General features: G+C 35.6%; 1 protein-coding gene across 2 annotated transcripts in view; it reads right to left on the reverse strand.

Moving 5' to 3' along the window:
- ASXL3 (ASXL transcriptional regulator 3) overlaps positions 1-23497 on the reverse strand; it is a 121649-nt gene that overhangs the window by 51570 nt on the left and 46582 nt on the right. For both annotated transcript variants that reach the window (XM_066181903.1, XM_066181912.1), the window contains 3 exons: positions 13239-13347; positions 11750-11861; positions 2111-2232 (listed from right to left, as the gene is read on the reverse strand). In XM_066181903.1, the coding sequence (XP_066038000.1) occupies positions 2111-2232; positions 11750-11861; positions 13239-13347 (343 nt within the window). The remainder of the gene's footprint in view (positions 1-2110; positions 2233-11749; positions 11862-13238; positions 13348-23497) is intronic.

Consider the following 23497-nt stretch of genomic DNA (forward strand, 5'->3'; position numbering starts at 1 on the left):
AGAAAATGTTCTATTTCCAGCTCAGATCTTCAAGCAGAACTGCACATTATCAACTTCCCTCTCATTTTATTTTTAGAGGTTACAAAACAAATACACACAAGACCAAAGTAATGTGAAGAACCCACTGGTTTTAAATAAATTGAGTTGGAAACTGAAAACTATCTTGTAGGTTTTCATTCTTTGAAGACTGTTTCACAGTAGGTAATAAGCAATAGCTAAGGAAGACCGCATTACAATATATTATGTACAGTATATATACATTTATATATTATAAGCACTTGCTGAGAGTATGACGATGGCTTATCATCTGTTAGCATGGAATCAGTAAGCTTGTTATCAGTTTTAAGAGTGTTGTATAGTATGTCTGAAAGTTTTTTCTGGATTCGAAGGTCTGACAGGTTCTTTGTATGAATTTTAGGTACTATGCATCCATAAAAGCAATTGAATGATTGGAAAGCAAAATAATAGATTTCCAACAGCAACTTTATAAATAAAATCACTGTTAAGGTTTATTCATCTCTGCTAGAATACCAAATCAAATCTGCAATATGTATATATGGCAGTAGCCAAGACTTGAAACTTTAAGAAAAAACAAAGCAAAAATCTACTACTCCATCACACAAATGCCCATTTGAATCTCACATTGTGCACAGAGAAACTTTTTGCTGATAGCTGTAATGCTACTCTCATAGTCTGAAGTACAGGACCTAATTACCATCAACCTAATTAAAACTAATTTCTTTTTATCGATTACTTAATTTCTTATGTTGTTTTAACCCTACTGCCTTAGGGAATGTTTTCAAAGATTCTCATCAATGTTATGACTTTTTATTTTAATTAAGCTATTCTGATTAATTTCGCCTTTTAAAATCATTCTCAATGCTGTATATCTGCTAAGTGACAAATGGTATAGAGTTTAAACCATTACAGAAGTTCAAACATTTGCGGCTTTGCTCTTTTTTCTCCCTTCTTTCCCCTTTGACTTTCCCTCCACCTACACTCTTCACTCCTAGGGAAGTCCACAGATCACAGAAGATCTGTGTAAAAGAGTTTCCAAGAAGTGTAAATTCTTCACAACTATCCTAATGGTTAGTGAGCTGCTTTGTGCCCACTGTTCAATTTTCCTGAACAAACACACGGAAGATCTCAATCTAATAATCCTTTTCAGTCCTCAAAGCCTCTAAACACAACATTATCTTATGTGAATGATAAACATCTATTAATTTTACTGGATTTAAACTCAGCCTGTATGAAAAACAAAAGTGTTTAGAGGAGATGTGGGCAGGCTTTGCTTAACTTAAGCCTAAACAAAGACCTCAGCAATAAACTACCCCATGAAATACAAGATCTCCATTAACCATAACTAGGAGAGCAGTTGTGAGAAAAATCACTCATCTCATTATCCTAACACTTTAGAAAAGTCACACCTCAAAATGGAGAAGAGGTAATGACAGGAGCATTTTTGAATTCCAGTTTTTTTAGTTTTTCTCCTTCATTTTTCTGGCTGTAAGCTGAATTGATCTGGCAATGCTGGAAAATAATTTTCACATCATGCTTTCCGCTAATAGGTGACTGAATAATCAGCGGCTTTTGCAAGCTTTAATACTTACGATGGAACCTAAATCATCCAAATCATAAGGGTTTTTGGTAAAAATAACCCTACCCCACTTTAATACCTTGTAGTAGCAAATACAGTATGAAAAAAAATTATTTAACAGATCATAAAGAAAAACTAAAGTATACATAGTCTTCCCTATCTGCAGCACTTCTTTCAAAATGTTTTTTTAAAATTTATTTTTAACCCCACATAAAATTTTCAACACAAATGCTTGCATAGGAAAAGCAGGGTGTTATAATATAAAGAATTCTGCTTACTTGAAATTGACTTGACTTTAAGTGCTTACTGCACTTAAAACCCCTTTAAACTCACAACACAACAAATAGGATTGCACCCTTGCTAAAAACATAGCAAACCCCCCAACAAAACACCACTAAACACAGCACTAAAAATCTTTGGAAGACTCTTTAAATTTTGCTGACATCCCATTAACACAGGAATGGCAGAGATGCTAAAGGGAAGCCAACTGATGATCAGTCAATACAAGCTTACCTGTTTAAGTGCTTTCTTTGTGTGCTGCTGGAAGGAAGATACTAGCTTGCTTTGCACCGATGCATTAGTAAGGCTTGAATCACGATTGGAAGACATTTCCTCAGATGTCTGCTTTGGGCAAACTTTATAAAAAGAAATAAAAATCAGAATACTGTTATGGGGATTATTTTCCCTGTTTCTTGGAGAGTTATAAGGATGGAAAAATAAACCAATACAAGCAAATGCCTCAAAACCAAAAAGGTTGCTCTAGAAAATTCAGCTGATCTTGAGGTCCACATCAGCTGAAAATCCACCCATATTCTAAGCAAATGCACTGCTTTACACATATTTGTACCTCATCATACTCTTTCTATGCAGTTCAGGAGACCTTGCATATTTTGCCTTTCAGGTCCTGAAAGGTAACTAAAATAGTTTAACAACAGCTTTCACATAGGAGCCAGATATCTTCCTCATCAATACATTAAATAGATTTTAGGATATTTAAATGAGCTCTTATACAAGAGACCCTGATGACCCCTGGATCTAGAAAAATTCATACATATGTAACTTCATACCAGATTGTAATGTCTTCTCAGGAACCAGACTCACCTATTTTACAAGTACTTCTTGGTAAAGCTAAGAACACACTTTGCTGTTTAATGGGTAAACTGGAATATCCTGCAAGATGAATTCTGGTCTCTCAGGTAATTCATGCTGCTATACTTGTCAGCTTTCTAAATAATACATGCTTTAATGAACAAATACTACAATACTTTCATTAAACAGCCTCTTGAATAAATGTTGCATGTGACACAGAAAAAGTCTCCTGGTTAAAAATAAATGAAAATATGATTTATTTTGGTTTTTTGAAAAGCGGCTTGATTAAACAGACATGAAAGTTGTGAGAATAGCTGGAGGATCCTATTAGTCTTGGTGGTCAGCAAACTCAACTAAAAGGGCTGTAGAAACCTTTCCACTCTTAAATGCCTTGCATTACTATTACTCTCACTAGTAACCTAAAACTGCCCAGCATTAGCACGGATCCAGAAATGAAGCAGCTTTTCTTCCATTCTCCTCTGCTGACACAGTTCAAGTCTGCCTTCCAGCAGTGTCCAAAGCTGGTTTGTGTGTTGACATACCTTCTTTATAATGTTTTGTGGCAGTAAATGGTTTTCCAAGATTTGCAATACTTTGCACACCATCAGAATAGTCTGAAGACACTCAAAGAAGCTGCATAGACATGTGCCAGAAGTCATGTAGCCCAGTGTTAATCTATTTTCTCTGCCCATCCTTCAGTGGGATAGCAGACACCCAAGTAGCTAAGTATTGTGCCTTTAGCAATGTTTCTTAGAAGAAACATTGTAATGTTTTTTGATTTGTGTTTGTAAGCAAAAAAGACACAGACAATTTAGCTATCAATAATTAATGGCCATCATAAGATGTATGTGATATTAAACCTTTTTTTTTTGCACTTAAAGAAAAAGTAATTAATACTTACTTCAGTAAGAGAATACAATCTATGGCACTGCTGTTATGACAAGGTTACTGTTATATTAGATCAAAATTTTTCATCACCAGGTAAGAGAAATGCTATTTTTTCACAAGATTTATAACTGATTTTTGTTTGTTTTCTTTTTCCGTATACTTTGCAAAATATACAAAGAAGCTGCAACACATAATAGGTTCTGAGTTTACAGAATCACCTGGCTTGGATCAATCTTTTCCACATGATGAGCAAAGCTTACTATCAAATAAGACAACATAAAGGAGCTGCAAAGTGTCAGCAGAAAAAAAACAATAGCTGGTTTATATAATCCAAATCACTGCAACAGTTAAGCTCCTGAGACAAAGAACATCTACACCAAAATAAAAAAAAAAGACATTTCAAATTGCCCAGATTTTGTCTTCTCCTTCAAATGAACTTCTTTTTACTGTGTTCTGGCAAATTTTGAGAGCAACAGAATTGCAGAAAAACACATAAATAGCAAACAAACCCTAAAGTTAACAAGAGGAGAGGAGAACACATAAAAAAATCCCAAAAGAATGGACACTGGTAAAACTCAAGTGTCTCTCCTAAAACAGGACAGATACAACAGGACCCGACATGATAAACCTATTCCTGTTCCCTAGAATGACTGCAACTTCTATTACCTTCTTATTGAAAAGGGAAATTCAGATCTTTATTATGGTGATCTAGGATATTATCAAGGAGTCTCCCCTATTTATTTTGGTGATAAAGCTCATCCTGAAAAGGTTTGACAACTATTTGATGATACTCAACATCACAGCCATTAACATCAAAGTCATGACACAGCAGGAATAAAAATAAGCATAGCACTATATTAATTTTGTACTTTCATTCATTTCTCTTTTAACAATAAACCAGGACTTGTGACAGAATTTATAAGAGGCCATACTTTTTATTTCTATCATTACTTCAATTTTGCATAAAATATTATCATGTATTGGTTTATTTTGCTTCTGTTCCTTTGAATCTTTTACAACAAAGTTAAACCATGAAACAGTGACTTTTCCAGTGGGTGAAAAAACTGGAACGGAAACCCACTGAAACAATAAATAGCTTTCCATCACTGTAGTGACTCCTACAGACACAAAAAGAATACTTCACTTCAGGCTGGTTCTTTAGCACAACCCAAACCCAGTTTGTTCAGTTTTGAAGGAAACCCCAACTTTTCCTGTAGTTCATGATTAAAGAAATAGATAAACGAAGTTGAAATCTGCTGCTTAAAATATTTTAAATGACACTGTGATTAGAGAAACTCAACCTAATTTATTTAGAACAAATGATACTTCCTTTCTAAAACTTCTTTTGTACATTTTATTTTTCTTCATGTACCTTGTAGCTTAAAATAGTAAGATAGTAGGAAACTATTTTAAATGTTACTTTTTATGTTTTAATTAAATTTCCATTTCCATTTAAAAACAGCTTGATATAAAACATGGCTATGAACCTAGCCATCTAGTAAATAAGAGATGTCGTTGTCTATTTTCCAAAAGTAGAAGATACAAGCATTAAAAATCTAAATACATTGTGTTAAATTGCTTAATAACTTACACAATCTACTCACTTCATTAGCAAAAAAATAATACTAAAATTGACATACAGGCTTTATTTAGAGGATAATCAAGATATTGTTTAAAAACAATATGAATTGTTTTTTTCTGTAGGAAATTAAATACAAATATGAGACAATGAATAAATTTAATCTTTAAAACATGTTCTGCTACTTAGTAATTTAAATCAAACTGTGCCAAAGTGTGACTGTATTAAAATGCCTGTGACCACATAAAATTGTCATTATTTATTTCTTAATTTCTATGGATAAAGTCCAACTGCTTTTCTCTGAATGGGTCAGACATAAAGAAAGGGAAAAACAAGACAGAAAGATGTGTAAGTGAAGTCACTACTGATGATCCTAGTGAATAAAAAAAAGCCTTACGAACAAAATAGGCATTTGTCCTATGGAAACCAAAGATCACAGTAAAAGAAAAACAAATTTAAAGTGTTCTTTGTACATATATACAGCTTTGGATACCTGCAACCACTTTTTTGGTAAGTGCTGAAGATCCATGAATAATATCAGATCCATGTTCACTTGAAAATCTGTATCAGAAAAGAATGCTAAAAATAAACTGGGTGCTGAGGAGGGAAAGAAAAACCCTGAGAGAATGTGACAGATAAAGGGAAAATATTTGGGTAGTAAATAAAAGGATTCACCATTATTGCTACAGTAGAAAAAGGAAACAAGAGTGGTTTTAAGCCTACAGGAGGCATTTCCATTTAGTGGAGAATAATTAGGCTCCATTCTTTAAATCGGCTTCCTCAAGGGCCAGGACCGAGTGAAGGAATAAAGAAAAAGCAACTATTAAGCCGTAAACTGTTAGGTTATGAGCTAGAAGAGCAGCTGGGTTTCTGAAGATAAGACCTCCTTAGTGAGTGTTCAGAGACTGTTAACACGAACCATAGAATTAGAATTACTTAGCAAAAAGAGTATGTTAAAAATGTTTTTGGCAAACTCCATTTAAAATAACTTCCTCTCTTCCATTTTTCCAAGACTAGTTTTGTTAATTATTATGAAAGGCTATAATTTATAAAAATCAGCAATGCTGTCTTTGAATTTCAAATTTTACAGGCTACCTCTGGTTTTTTTTGTTACCTTTTACCTTCCCCACCCAAGAAATGACACCTATGTAAAACATATTGGAAGACATGTTTATTCATAGAAACAATTTTTTGAGGAATACAACAAAAAATTATTCTGTCTGCTTGCCACTGAAAGTTATTAGGAATAACTGCAAGCAGATTTATGTAACTAGATGGACAGAGAAATTCCTGTCCAGTAAAGGGCTTATTTTCCCAAAATCAACAGCACAATTAATTTTGATTTCAGTCAGATCACATTGATTTAAAATCAAACCAGCAAAATCAACGGCAGTTTACTTCCCTTTTTTTTTAAAGTAAGCACAGCAGATGAGAAGGATTGTTTACTAATGGCCACATTACAAAACATAAATTAACATTGTTACCATATGCTAAAGACTAGAGTCTACCTTAAGCATAAAACGTATGCACACACTCTGGAGATATGAAATTTCAGAGAGAACTCCCTCAGGAAAATATATGCACAATATCTCTCTCTAAAATATCCATAAAATTCAATATTTTCTTTGGGTGACATAGATCCATACTTGTATTGACATAAATAGTTGCACTTTGCCAACACAGATGTATCGAGTAATTCACCTCCGTCACTCTTTGATCTCTAGAGCCCAACTTGCCAAAACTGAATAATTCAGAACTCAGCTGTTGCCATCAGCTCTTGAAAATGAAAACCAGTTTGGGAGTTAGTTAATTGTATGAGTTTGCCAAAGCAAGCAAAAACAGATGTATACATCAAGGGTACTACAGTGACTGTAATATTCTTTCTGAAAAGCAATACTAGCAGTGTGAATTAATAAATAGTATTTAATAGTATTTTTTGGAAAAAGACACCAAATACCATATCAGCTTCATAGCTTGCATTGAATCCCATTATAATAACAGCATCTTTTAGAGCCCAAACATTTCACAAAGCTTAGAAAACTGTGAATCCTTATTCCAAAGCAACTCAATATTTTCCACTAAAAATATACAGCCAGTTCATCACTAAGCCACCAATTTCTTAGACTTCATTAACTACTGTGCAGGAAAAAAAAAAAAGAGAAACATCCTCAAGCTTCACAGTATCTTCTCCTATTCTTATGACTCCCTTCAAGCAGTAATGAAACAAAAGAAGTTAAACTCAATTCTGGGTACCGTATTTTTATTTTATAGTTGCAGGAAGATGAAAGAAAAACACACAAAAAAATCTAAGCAAAGTGAAAAACTACCTCTTGCTGATGTGTCACCCAATACTCTATGTTTGAGCTGCTACTCCACTGCTGCTCTTCTGTTTTGAGAAGAGTCTATCTCACATCCAGATGCTGCCACGCGTCACAAACACTTTCAGTAGACTCATCCAATATTATTCCCAAGAGACAAGATGCTAATAGTAACAGGTTTCACTGAATTGCCAGATATTCCATTCCTGGAAAGGAATTGAATATCCAAATGCAGACTCAGGTTTCAAACAGTGATGAATATACATTCCCTGCTACAGAGTTGTCCTAGGGTTTCCTAGACTAAAAAGCACAAGGTGTTCAAAAATACAATAGCTACAAAGCAAAATTTCAGTATTCAGCCTGAACACAATCCTCTGCTGTCCATCATTTTGTCAACTATCCCTAAGAAAACTGCCTAAGGAATTAACTCTGCCATATCATGTCCATAGTTGAAGTACATACACTTCTAGAAAGTACTAAAAAACAAAGTGTCTCAAGTAGAGACATATGTTGCTCTTATTTGGGCACACATCAGAAGTCCTGTTTGGGCTGAGGTGCGGAGGGAAATCATTTTATAGCAGGAATTTCTGTCTTCTCCACACTTAGGTCATTGTGCATTCCATTGGATCGCACGAAGACCATTTTCAATCAACTGTGCTCCATGGCTGATGGATTAGCCCTGGCTTCAGAAACCCTGGGGACAAATGCTTTTTGAGAACTGAACATCCTATTGATGGGCAAAAGGATATTATAGCCATCATTTTCCCAGGCAACAGTAATTGGGATTCCAATTCTTTTAACCATCGCATCTTTACATGCTACCCCTGTATGTGAAGAAAATGGAACTTTAAAGATATGGGACTGCTACAGAGCTTCTATTAGAAATCCCATTCCAAACAAAATCAACTGTAGCATAAAGAGTTTCTTTAAAATATGCCTTTGGAGAAGGTGGGGAAAGAAAAATTCTCCACAGCATCTGCAAAATCCTGAGGTGTGACCATTCCACTTGTCCACTTAGCAATAGTGATGTGGTGTAACAGCTTTTGCCAAGTCATGTGTTTATAATGGTTAGGAAATATTATATTATTATGCTAATAAAATTGCTCAGTAGCCTGCATTTATACTGCAAAAAATGTGCCTGCTGAGGAATTATGTGATTCTTCTCTGTCTGAGTGTCAGCTGGTACATTTTATTCTGAAAGACTATGGTCTAAAAGCCCACAAATGGGCTGAGGCTGTTGCTTACAGTTTCATCCTTTTGCTTCCAGCTACATTTAAAGACGCATTTTTTAAACCCTTGCTAAACAATTTCTGATCACTCTGTCAGAACTGAGGCTTCTGGACTCCATCAAAGTGGAAAAGAGCAAATAAAAAATGCAATCAATTGGGCAATTAAGAATTCAATGTGCAAGCAATGCCCATCCTCATATGTATCACACATATTCTAAAACACAAGTCATAGAATTTCATGAAGTGTTTTTTTGCACTGAACTAAACGCTACTTTTATGCCACAGAATGGTTTCCTGGAAAGAAAAAAAAAAACCCAACTCTAGTGTGAAAAGTGTAATTGGTCTGTTAGACCAATTTCAACAGAAATAACTCTTCTCAAATATTTACAAACCGATCAAGTCACCACCTCTCCTTTCATAAACTAATGAGACCATCCCTATTAAATCTCTCAGAACAAAGGAGGTATTTGTTCGCTCAGGACTTCATATGTGCCTTTTCTAAATCCTTTCCTGTTTACCTTAATTTCTTCTTACAGCTATAATGAATGCAATACACTGGTAATCATTTAACTAGTGCTATACCCAAAGGAAAATCTGTGCCTATATTCTTTAATCAGTACTATCAGAATTATAGTCTAAGAACAGCACTGAACTAATTAGCAAAAGCATCTCATTTATGTTCAATTTATTTTCTGTTGTGATCCTTAAACGCTTTTCAGATATACTGATTTATTGGATACACATTTCTGCTGCATAAATATGATCTTTTTTCTTTGCTTGAAAGTCCAAAAAAATTCATGCTCTTCAACTGCAATAGTTTACAAGGCACTCAAAATAAGTTTCAAAATTATTATTTATTGCCAATAAATTTAAGATAGAAAGATTTCATAGTTTTCAAAAAGTATTGACACAAAAAAAAAAAAAGTTAATGAAGAGTGGTAAAATCACACCCTCCAGAACAAAAAGCCTATTGTGGATGGTGATTCCTATACCTTTGCAGATTAAACAACTTGTAATTTCAATCCACCAAAAACTGGACGTATTTTTTGGGCATGGTCCTGTTTTTAGCCAAGCCTTCTATACTGTAAAAAAAATCAAAAATTTAAGTGCATATAAACCGTACCTTTAACAACAAACTTGCAGTCTCAAGAAAAGCTATTATCAAACACATTTGGCAAAATTATGTTCTGTATTAGCAGACTGATATACTATTTATGAAATACATGCAGCATTTTATTCTTAATGGATCACATCCAGCATTAGCCTTTCTATATGCAATAGAGACTCATCATTGCCACCCCATTTACTTTTTTTAAAATATATCCATTGATATCCATTGCAGGACAAAAAAATTTAAAATGTCTTGTTCTCAAAATGTTAAATATATTGCAGTTTTCCAAGATATGTTAGAGATGATAAATGACAGAAAATTCTCAGTTTTAAAACCAATTTAGGTGTAATTTAATGCTCTATTTCAAAATGTTAAATTTTTGCAGCTTCTCTTTTATGTCATCACAAGTGCTATAATTATTTTTATTACTGTGAACGGTGAAAACAGTACATAGCCTGCTCCCAGTCAAAACCCAGCAATTTTCTACTTCTGGAATTATGACATCTTATTTACATTCTATAACATCCTATTTACATCCTAACCCTCCTAAATAATTGCCGTGTATTTTTTTTTATTGCCATGATTTTATTTGTTTATAACAAGTAACATCAACTTGTATTTGTTACTGTCTTAACACTGCTTTTTACTGCTCTATTCCTCCCACAATTTCAGGAATTGTGCATCAATAAATTTTCAGGGTATCAAACAGGAATTGTTAAAGAACTACCAGCATGTAAGTTCACTCACATACATAGCATACACTACAAAAGCATCAAACCACTGCCCAAGCAGAGTCTGTTAACTTACAGCCATCATATATCAAAGAAAATGAAGAAGCAGAGACATTTAATAACTCCGGACTTTTGTTTCCACAGAGCTTCAAAACTTCAGTCCTAGACAGACCCACAACGTGTCTTGGATAGCTCTGTAACTCCTGTCACTGAACACTTTATGATTTTTCAATGCTGCTGGAGAGCAGTACAAAAACTGCAGTATCAGTCCTGTAAAGGGGCAGCCTCAGAGCTAAATAAGTTGCTCAAGCTAAAAACAGAAGTCTGTAGCAGAACAACAACATAAGCTGAGCCTTTTCATGTCCTAGCTGTAAACAGGACACTGTCTCACTATATACCAAGTAAGTCAAAACAGCAGGCTGCAGTCCAGCAGTGGGGCAGGTTGTGATGAGGCAGCAGAAGAGAACTGGTCAAGGAAAGGTTTATTTCAGATGTCCTCGACGTCAGATTTTTTTTTAATAAAGCATTCACTTTATAATCATTACATGAGTGTAGGTATAATGATATTCACTTCTGTTACTTGCAAAGTAATTTTAGGTGACTGATGTTCTCTTAATGACTAACTATTAACTCTGAAAAAGGAAAAAAAAATATTTCTAAGCTAGCTATTTTTAAGTTATTTCAACGTTTTAGTCTGCCGTTATCTTAGGGGAAAAAAATGCACAGCATTTGATACTTCAAGATGTCGTTAAGTCAGGATGGCAAACAGGAGTTCTTCTGCTTGAAAGAAAAAAATACAAACCTTTGTCCTCTGTCCAGAACTCCACAGAGGGACCAACCCTGCATGTCCACACTGAAATCAATGAGATGTCTGAATCTGACAACTGCCAAGTCTGAAGCCTGGTAAAGGCAAATTATTCTTTAGCTCTGAGCCCTAATCAAAAAAACTGTAAGCCAAAAACTTACCTACTGAAAACACACCCAACAGCACTACTCTTTGTTTTTTAAAATCCTAAGTCAAATAAAGGCACTTAGTGTTCCTGATTCCTTCATAAGGCCAAAAAAGAGAGGCAGTCACTCAAAATAGTTCCACTGAGTACAAAATGTTATTTATACTGCTTAGAAATCACACCACGAAAATCTGAATAAGACAATACATCTTTTCTCCCCCAGCTATGCCCTCTAATATTGAGATGAAATCACCTACCACCATTTTCTTCTCCATTATTATTGTTTGTCTCAGCCATTTCAGTGCCATCTAACTCAGATTCACATCCTAAATCCAACGATCCATCAGTAGGGCATGTTGATTCTTCTTTCTACAGTTTAAAAACAAAAATAAAAATAAAATTAACAAGAAAAAAAATCAATCAAGATCCTGCTGCATCTCCAAAAACAGATTACTGCAGTGTACTCTCATGCTTACATTTCAAAAAAAACAAGAATAAAATAAGATATGCTTGTGAGTTACTCTAGAGAGAGCCATAAAAAACAGGCTTTCATGAAAACACTTTCAAACTAAAAGCAAAAAAGCTATTTTGTGAGGTCATAACATGCTCTATTTAAAAACAAAAAAGTCACATAAAATGCAGGATGTAACACTTTTTCTTTTTTTTTTTTTTTTTTTTTTTTTTTTTTTTTTTTTTTTGTTAACAGAAACAGACTTGTGTGGCTGTTAAAAATCCTGGTTTTCCAGTTGAGTGTCTACAACACTGCAGCAAAACACAAATCTTTTAATGTTTCTTTTTTGCCTTTGCCTGTTTCCTGAATTCAAATAGCTGAAGCAACCTGGAGCTCAGAAGCATTGGAGTGATTGTGAATTCCTGGAATTGTGCCAAGAATATCTCCCGATTTAAAGAAAAACAACAGCATTTGTTCTAGTAAATTAGAAAAGACAGCTTCTGAAAACTATTAATTCAATTTCAAGTACAGAATTTTTAGTTAGCGGGAGCAGACATATCTCTCTACTTTTATATTTTTATACCCTTCCATCATATACATCTGTCATAAATTACAAAAGATCCTTCCCCCCAGCTCAAAATTTTAGTTGACTACATTTACACTGCCAAGCAGATAATCTCACTTTCTTTTTTCTCATCTCTGCCTCACATTATTCCACTTCTATTGTGAAACTCCTTTAAGTTTGATCATGTACAATAAGAAAAAATTTCCACCCACAATAAACAAAATGTTCATACCAAAACAAAAAATTAAAAAGGAATCTAAATAGAATAAAGCAAAATTCTATCACTTTAATTATATTCCTTCTCAAAAGCAATGATGCAACCTTTGAATTAAAAGCTGATTTATATTAGACTTGCAAATAATTTTTCACTGTTCTAAAATCAAACATTAATACAATTACTTAATTAGAAAGTCAGTGATCCTCTTGAGCTCACTACTCATAAAACAAAGGCCTTACTGTGAACAACTCCAAAAAAGCGGCATTTTAACTAAGCTATGTGTTTTTTATACCATGTGCCAAATTCAAGAACACGTATATGCTTTCTAGGATAAAACATTCAATGTTTACTTTCATTATAAATCCTTTTAAAAGACATCTGAAAGCAGTTAGAAAGACTATCAGGTCATTTCCTCACCAAAGAATCTAATCTGTTTACCTTTATATCTATTGAGACATTCATAAAATGGATTAATAGCTGTATGTACAATCCATATACAAAATTTAAACTTACTTTGAGAGCATAGAGTCCTGACTTCCCAGGGATTTTGAAGAATGTTCCATCACCTACACGAGTGTTAGTATGAAGCATTGCATTCAGGCAAGCTAATGGAGAGGTTCCACTGAAAAATAAAATTGTGCAGTCTAAGATTGAGTGCCTCTTGTAAAACTATTCCCTCAGTCTATTTTTTTAAAAACTCATGCTTGCCTGGCTTTTTTTTTTTTTTTCTTGCCCCCCCCCCCCCCCCCCGCCTTTTTTTTTTTAATTCTCTCAACCCTGAAAACATCTACATTACAATAACAGGCCAGTTTCAAACTTAATCATATGCATCTGTCCCCTAGGCTTGAGGCAAAAAGTCTGTGAATTATAATTATGCTTTTCTTCATACAGCAACCAGCTCCACATTCTGAAAGAACCAAAGTCCAAATATTTATGTGAAATTACTTCATAAATAACACCATGAAGCCTCATTTTTAAAATGTTACAGACAATGCGGCTGCTGCACATGAATGATCAAAACAGTACCAAGTTCAAGGGCAGCTGCATCCCATAGGATGAAAGGCAACAAAAGAATAATAAAGAGCCCAGAAAGAACAAATTTAAAATTAAAAGTGATATATAGTAAAGCCTTCTTCTGGCTCAACATGGTCAGCATGCATTATTATACACAAATATAAGCCCATTTGTGCCTTTTATGAAGCACTATCTTTTCTAATTAGAATTGTTTTAGAGATTATGAGACTGACCTCCTCAAGGTAGTAATTTTAATACCATTGTGGAATGCATGTTAAATGACTATTTAAAAAGAAACACAACACAGTAAGAAAAACATGAGTATTTGGACAGGGATATCTTTGTAGTACATACATGTTTACATCAGAAAAAGAAAGCAAGCATTTCTACCCTAGATAGATGTATACTATTCTGAAAAGTTGATCTAAAAACAGTGGATAAGAAGGCAGTCCTTAATTATTTTATTTAATTTTAATTTAAAAATTGAAGCACAAGATCTATAGATGTACTATCACATCTTTGTCCCCATTTGCTGGCTACTGTACACAGTTACTCAGGGACTGAATCTGAAACTGTGCTTCTTCCCTGGGGTCCCCAGTCTGCACGCACGCTTATCTTTAGCCACGTAAATATATTCCACTTGGTTAAGTGGAACAATGCCTGTGCATTAAATTAAGTGTGTTGTAAAGTATTTCAGGATTAATTATATACTCAACTATAAACCAGGAACAGGGCTTCAAAGTTCATCAGAAACTGGCCTTCTTTATTCTGCTGTATGATAACACAACATCCAATCTTGGTTGAAGATTGCACGTCTGATTTTTTTTTTTAAATATATGTGAAACTGGTTTTAAATTGTTCTCTTTCATATGGTTATGCTTTCTGTTGATTTCTGTGGCTCTGTTACAACAAAACTCATCCTTATTGTACATGTATCATTATTTTAATGTCAAGATCGATAGCGTGGTAATTGCTCTTCCGGTAAAAATTAAACTATAAAGTACCCTCAGGCCAGGAAGTCCTGTCTATTATAATTTATTTACTACAGGTCACCTAATGTATCATATTATTACATCTAAAATAAAAAAATTGCATGTAAAAATGCTGCTTGTTGATACACATGTTAGATATGCAATAGGTATTTATTTTAAGGGTATTCTAAACATGATCACGCAATATGAAAATTCTGGCAAGTTTTTATTGTTTCTTTTGCTTCCCTGCAAATAAAACTAGCTCCACATTTGGTTTTGATATAATACTTTAACAAAATACACACCAAAATATGTTGGAAATTAAATGATACTGCTATCACTGGGACAGAAGATATTAAGAGAGTTCATTGAGTTTAATGATTACTTAAACACTTCTGTAATATGTAGGATACTTCTCTTTACACATTTTCCTTTCTGTATTAATGCTTGACAAGCAAAGACACAAAGCATTTAATACAGCAGTTATGGTTGTGTAATTTCTTCCATATGTTAACATACATAACATGAAGCAATTTCAACTCTCCCAGACTTGGATCTTTTTAGTGAAACATTATCACCGATTAAGGCTTTCTCTGCAAGACAGAAAGAACTTGCTGACTCTGCAGCAGAACACAAACTTGGTACGTCAACAAGAAACAAAACTCTGTGTGTAGGTATGCATGACTTTTATTCTCCTCCTATTCTGATGGTGATACTCTGGACTCCACACTTATTTTTAGATATCATTAACCAATTAAAATGATACAGGATGAATGAACCCAAAATAGAGGATTTGGCAACATCTCATGATCACTACTGTGCTCACAGCAGATATCCTAATCTTCAAAGTCTAGACAACTGGCAAGTGGACAATAGAAACTACTCTCTGACTTAGGAAGAAACCCGTATCAGCTACTGAGCCAAGAAGCACTTTAACTACTGCTATGCTTCTTACAGATATCTGCAACTCCTAATGGCATGCAACCAAAGGGCCATATCCACCACTCTTGAATACTGGACTTGGGTACGTCCATAAGGAGCAAAAAACAAACAACACAGAACACACTTAAGTTGCAAACAAAAATAATCTGGGAACACAGAGAGGTGGGATTTAGTTTGAGCTAACAGATAAAACTGAAGTTCCGTGGTGTCCTTTGTCAGTGCTGCTTTGACCCATGCCAACGAATGACTTGCCTATTCTTTTGCCAGCACTGGCATCCTTAAACTACCGTATTAAAAATCCCAAATGTTACACACAATTGAGGCTGGAAATGCTTAAAACACATGCTATCACAACACATGGGACTGTGGTTCAAAAAGCCAGCAATCAAAGACCCCATGATGCAGACTGATGTCTGAATCACAGAGTACTTTCTGAGGGATCTGTACTACTTACTGCATGCTTTCTAAATTCTCCTACAGCCTGAGGACATGTTCCTTCTGCTCAGAGTTCCTGGCATGTATTAATACAGCAGTCAAGGCGTGCCAGTATAAGGTTGAGTATCTCTGAATATCAAAAATGGCACAGAGTTTGACCTAAGTTCTTGAAACACTCCAAATCAATTCAACTTTGATTCAGTTAAATGAAATTGGATACAATAATATTCTACTTTGCAACTTTGCAACTTGATATCTGTGAATTTTTAGAGCCATAATATATTTTAAATTGATATGCTGCAAGTTTTATTGCCATAGTCTGCACGCAAGAAATGTGTTTACCATTTACAGTCTTCAGATGCAGAATGCAGAACTTTCATACTATTTATCATCATTTGGGTGAGACTGCTTTAAACCACTGTGGTATTCTAGAAGTCATTCATATATAGAAGTTACAAACTCTAGCAGTATGTCTTTAAGATTGGTATTTTTCTGCTTCCATGTTTATTTTATATACATCTACATCTATACACATATACAAGCAGTATTACCCACCACACACACTTTCAAAAAGGTTTAAAAGATGAAAAGTTACTTACTTTCTGTAAAAGTGATGTTACGATGTTACAACAACCAGCAACATAGGAAAGAAAAGAAAACAGAACACTCATTAACCTTCCAGTATACAAGTTGCTAATACAACTTGATCATTTAGAAGACATCAGGCATTTCAATGTTTCAAAAATTCTCTTTCCCAAAATCATTATAGGCTGGTAGTACTCAGTGCATCCCTTCAAAATTCTTGTATATTATCAAATCAAACTTTGCACCCCAAACTCCCCCAGACAAAAATATCTCCAACATTTTGTGATTCTGGGCTCCCTCTACTGGTCACGCAGCCAGTGTTACCTTAATTGAAATGTCAGACTTTCCACACACCAATCTCTGCAACAACATGTAGGGGAAGTACAGATTTCACTTACTTCCTCCTCTGCCACCCTCCCCAAAACCCTACTAAAAATTTGTAAAATAATCAGCAAAAACGTTTCTTATTTTTATATTGTAAACTTCTCAAACACGTGGTTCTGTCAGAAAACCCAGAAAACTTCTGTGGTTATACATATAATTCTAATGGTCTTTGCTAGACTTCTTGCCAAGAGACAAAAATTATGATCTTGGCAAAAAAAAGGATGTCTTAAATATGGAAAATAAATTGACTAAAGCTGCCTTGTCCAGGCAATACAGTGTGTCAGACAGTGAAAGTTCCCTGACACTTTGCAGACAAGGCACCTTGGGTCCTGCAGCACGCAGCATTTCAGCCACTCAGCCCCACTGTACGTGGTGTAACACCCTCCTCTTCCTGACATGACCCCAAATCTAATGATGACTGCTGCAAGAGGAGCACCTAGGTGTCATAAATTTGTTCAGTATTTGTTTGAAATCATCTGCTCTTCTTATACAGATGCAAAAATAGTCACAAGGGAGCAATGATTCTTACTGATAGAAACAAAGTAAAACCAAAAGGCTTGAGAACTAATTTCTAGGCATGATTTGAAGTCACACAGAATACAGTATGTTCATAATGCATGGAAGTTACACCAATTTTAGAGAGACAACAGATAAAGAAAATAAAACTTATCAGGGAAGGCTGCAGAAAACCCACTTGTGTGGTACAGTAAATGGAAAAGTAAAAGGCGGCATAATTGTAATTTTCCAGAAATATGTAAAAAGCTGTTGACATCGATGGAGATGAATGCTCTTCATGGCCACTGGGGGAAGAAAAAGAAAGTTCATGGATAGCCTAAAAGTGTGAATGTAGCTGCTGATGTTTTAAACAACACCAAAACAGACCAGGGGAGATGTAAAATGATCTTCATCAGAAGGTCATACACACACCAATCCCAGCAGATACATAGACTGGAACCTGTCCCACTGCTTGTATTGATTGATCTCTTGAGCATCCATCCAGCACTGTAACATGTGATTCTTTATCTCGGCAATAAATTGAAATTTTGGTTAAGGCTGAGGTTAATCGTGTGCCCTAAGTATACTCGTTCCAACATATACAGCAGCTAGAAATGCTTGAAAATTGACTCAATGTCTAGATGTGCACTGTTTGCTGAAGTGTTCCACACAGCATTGCATGCCTGGTGTGATGAAGCCCTTTGGCTTCCTCTTAAAAGCTCTCCCACAATCTTCAAGGAGCCATGTTCCCACAGTCCTGCTGTAAAGTGTGTCAGAAAATATCCCAACCTGCCTCACATGATTATGGCTGTGACCTGCTCAGGAGTGACACAGACAACCACAAGGAACCTAAGAAGCTATATCAAGATGAGAAGATAGCTGTGCTATTTATGAAGATGACAGTCAAACTGCTGCTGACCAGTCTAGAGCTGCTCTCCCACAGCCAAGCTTGACTGAGCTGGCAGTGCTGCAGCAGCAGCTAGTGCTGGGGCCAAGGCACATTCTACCAGCCTGGGCTCAGGAGAACAACCAGGACAGGTCCAGTGAATTGAAGACTGAACAAAAGACCCAGATATTTTAATACATTCAAATGGCACAGGATCCTTCCCTTGGCACAGAGGGAAGCAGAAAGCACAGGCAAAATAGTGGAAAACAAAGCTGTTGGTGAGTGCAAGAATTCCTGCTAACTACCTGCAACTTTTTCGGCAATAAATGCATCAAGTTAGTCTAAACAAATCAATCAGTTGTCCCTGTCTGGACATCACTTGTCCACCAAAGCTGCTTTATCACTCCCCTTCCCAGATAGGCTGTGGAGAGGAAATATCAGGATAGGCTCGTGAGGTAAGGATAGGGAAAGATCACTCAGCAATAATCACCATGGGCAAAACAGATTCGACAGGGGGAAATAAGATTCAAGTTTGTTACCAATCAAACCACAGTAGGAAAATGAGAAATAAAACCAAACTTTAAAACACCTTCCTCCCCGGGCTTAATTTCACTCAGGGTTTTCTGCACCTCCTCCCCAGCAGAACAGGGGAACGGGAGTTGCGGTCAGTTCATGACACATTGTCTCTGCTGCTCATCCCCTCACACTCTCCCCCTGCCCTGGGGTAGGTCCCTTACACAGGGTGCAGTCCTTCAGGTCCATAGCCTTCACCACAGGCTGCGGGGCAATCTCTGCTCCAGCATCTGGAGCACCTCCTCTCCCTCCTTCTTCACTGACCCTTGGGTCTGCACAGCTGTTACCCTCACATATTCTCAATCCTCTCTGCAGCTGTAGGGGTTTTTCCCTGCTCCTTAACTCTGTTACCCCAGAGGCACCACCATCATGGCTGATGGGCTTGGCTTTGGGCAGCAGTGGGTCTGTTTCTGAGCCAGCTGGCACTGGCTCCATCGGACATGAGGGAAGCTTCTCACAGAAGCCACCCCTGTAGCCCTCCACTATCAAAACCTGGCCATGAAAATCCAAAACACACAGGAAGACTGCAAGCAGTATAGTTGCTTTCTCAGCCAATGTTATATACAGACTACAGATTCCAGGTACAATTGCACTCAGCCACCCTTATTTCAGTAGCAAAACCATAAGACTAAACATGATAATCCAAACTAAACCAATTTAAATTATCAAACAGAAAACTTGTTTTGAACAATCAATTAAAATCTTGCTTTTGATTTTTCTCATTTATTTTCCTACTGCAAAGGTAAGTTGTTCACTGCTTGAAACTATTAAAACACTCCATTCGGCCAATAAATAGAGCTTGAATGTAATCTCACTTTTTATTTATTCACAGACTATAAATGCATTCATCAATTATCTAACTTATGGTACAGAAACTAATCTGTGTCATATTTTCCAATGTTAAACTAGCAATGACACCATATTTACTAAATCATTAACAAGTGTTCCTATTTCTGTCAAATAATTTCTGGAAAGAACCTCAGTTTGATTAAGAGATTGACTTTTAAATGCTGAACAAAAAATACACTAGATGTGTACAATATAAAAGGAAAAAAGGACAGACTTTCCAAAATATCGCATTTCCAACATGATTTATTAAACAATAAAACCATCTCTTAATATGTGGGTAGTAGGTAGCTAGGGAACCATCTACTATTTTTATACATACAGTCTAGTGAAATTGTAGAGCTGGAAGATCTCAGCCTCTCACACAAAGTTCTTATTCATAAATTGGAGCAATAAAAAAAGCATTTTTCTTTTTGAGCTTCCACTTGGCTTTTTAATTTTAAAGGGACTACTAATGAGAACTACAGAGAATTCTCAGTATGAACAGTAGACATGACTGTCAAAACTATTTATGTTCTGAACTCTTAACCATTTAAATAACAAAGTCATAATAAATAAAGTCTTAAGCCTTAAGTTATTTGCTTAAGTTTTATAGGAATTGAAGTACATACAGGTTGAATACTATACATACAGTCTGTATAAATCATACTTCAGGTTTATTGCTAACATAAGCTCTCCCACTTGAATATTTAAATGTATCTTAAAGGATTAAAAGACAATTCTTAAAATAACTATTTTTTTAAGGTTTATTTTCAATCATTTTTTATCCACATTAACCAGAATAAACACCAGTGTTGTTCTCATTTGCAGCACCCTGAAGAATGTTTTTTACATCCCTGGTCCCACTTACGCTTCAGACATGGTGCCTGATTCTCAGCCTTCGAATATCATCAACAGGGCTACTGTTCTTGGGCAGAGCAAATAAACCAGGCTATCAGGCAATAGGACAAAGTAGTACAGCTCATTTGTCTATAGTCTCACAGACTGCAAATACTACCATAACATGCTACGGGAAAAGACCTATTATTTTTACTACAGACATTGCTTCATCCTCAACTATCATACAAATTTCTTGTTTTTCTAAACCAGATGAAGATAGAAGCACAGTTATTTGGTAGTATGATTGAAAAAACAAAGACCAGTACAGATGTAACACATCTGTCACAGATACCCCATGTCTTTCTCACAAACTAGCAGAACTTACCTATCAGTTTTCACTGAAGTTAATCGAAGTACTGAATCCCAAACACCTTAAACCAGAAGAACCTAGCAAAGAACTTGAACCCTGCCCTTTGCAACTTTGAGGGAGTTACAGGCAGCTGGAATCACAGTTGATTTAATGATACAGCACCAAAAAACTGAACCTTATCAATATCCTTCAAATATGAAATGACCTGGAGCAATATGTATAAAAACTCAACCTGTATCCTAAATTCAAGCTAGGTAATATGAAAAGGTGTTTTTGCATTGTCAGCAGGAAATCTCATTTACAATCTCACCTAAATCAAGTTTTACATTTTGAATTAACCCAAACTTACATCAGGGAATGAGTAAGTGAAGCTGCTTTCACAGAGCAGGTTTCCTCACTACCGCCTTTGAAGCATTAAACAACACCGTCTCTCCTTGAAAGAGAGATGTACAAATATTATTCAAGACTTCTGTGAAGAACATACATAATAAGTACTGGAGCTTATGCCACTACCCTTAGGACCTATTTCTACTAACCCTAGGATCTTCTTGCATGAAGCAATCTCCCTCTGGGCCTTTTGTACATCTAGATACAGTCACTGTGCACAGTGATTACAGGGCATTAATACGTACAATAAAGCACAAACATAATAAACCTCTAGACAGACATCATCATGTCAAAACCAAGGTGGACAAGTGAGTAAAACTGCTAGCTGAAGGAAAACAGGACAGAAAGACAGGGGATGCTGGTAAGAAAATGTGGCTTTTTTCTTTAAGAGTTTGCCAGACTGGCTGCATTCACCCACAGTCAGTTACAAGTGACTAATTGACCACGCAGTCAAAGAGGTTTCTTGGAAAGCAAAGCTCTCATGCATGGCTACACATAAATTTTAATTCTAATTCCCTCTCAGTAGCTAAGAGTTTGGCTCACTTTTGCAAATGATGGCATAGACATTGGCATTTTTTCACCTTTTAGCTGTATTGCAGCACTACCATATTTCTGATGTCTCTTTTTATCCTCAGGGGTAAAGATTACTGAAAACACATCTGATCCTGCCCTCTGCTCTGTGAAATGGCCTTTCGTAGACGTTTCAATCAGGTTTGGCATTTCCACCCTTAACTTTTGAGCACTCTGTGGTCTGAGGCCAAGGTAGACGAAGTTCTGATACTGTACAACAGTGGTAATGAATTTTTTTGTTATCTAGAGCAAAGTCTATTTTATCTCATGGTGCTGGCAGCCTGAGAAAACTTCTGATGGTGTCAAACCTAGTTACAATAGCCACAGTAATGTTTCAGAAGAAAACAGAAAATGGAGTTCATTCATGCTGAAAGTGGAGCTTTATTACGACTCTTCTAAAACAATAAAATGAAAAGACCCATGAACTAAAGTTCACTGCAAATCTCAGTACTCCTTAAGCCAGCCAGGTTTTTCCCCTTTTATTTTTTTAACTATTTTCTGTCACAAGAAAACCTTTATTTATAGAAGTTCCAGAACCTGTGTAACATTTAAGTGTTCCTGAACAGAATTTTATAGAGCTACTCTTATGAATTTTCCCCCCAAAAATTTGTAATGTATCTGAAAACAAGATGCTCTCAGTATAGCAGGTAAATTTGAGAAAATAAAAAGCACATAAACCCATCATACCAATGCCACATCATATACTACAGACTGAAAGATATTAACAATTCTCTTGAAATTCAAATACCCCTAGCCATTAGTTTTGCTGATTACCCTTTGCCAGCCATGCCTCAGAGTAGTCTCCTTGAATACTTTGAATGTTCCATAAAGTATGTTTGAAATACCATGACACCTCTTTAAATGATATTCACATATGGCAACAAGCATTCCTCAACCAGAAAGGAAATTAGAATACAAGTTTTATAGAGAAATGTTTACACTTCTCTGTGCTCCCTAACACCTGGGAAAACCCCAGGTTTTTCTTCTTTGTGAAGAAAACTCTCAAAGAAAAGATATATGTAACTGCATCTCTGCACTTTGAATCCTTACCATTTCATTATATGTACTACAAATAACACAACAAAAAAAGCAGTGCTAACAAAAAAGGGCGCTTTGAACATGTTGTTGAAAGACACAGGTAAATATTAAAGAGTACCTCTTGAAATCATCCTGAAAGAAAAGTGTTTCAGAAAGAAAATCATCCCAAAAGAACAAGAAATCAGCATGCGTCAGACAGTCATGACAGACAAGGTGCCCCCTCGACTGAAAACACGTTCCTCCTTCAACACCACTCAAAAGAAACTATTTGATTTTTTTTGTGTAACAAATTATTATACTGATTAAATAACACAGTTCTGTCTGACAGCTACTTCCTACTCAAGAGTGTTCTTTTTTGTCCTCTTCTCTTTTAATAAAATATTTCCTTTTAAGAGTTTTAACTGATTTCATTAAAATGCACTAGTAATTTTTCATTCCCTACTCCAATATCAATAAT

Source organism: Chamaea fasciata, unplaced genomic scaffold (assembly GCF_029207755.1).
Source record: "Chamaea fasciata isolate MVZ Bird 193981 ecotype frontalis unplaced genomic scaffold, bChaFas1.0.hap1 SCAF_1, whole genome shotgun sequence".
Classification (NCBI taxonomy): Eukaryota; Metazoa; Chordata; class Aves; order Passeriformes; family Sylviidae; genus Chamaea; species Chamaea fasciata.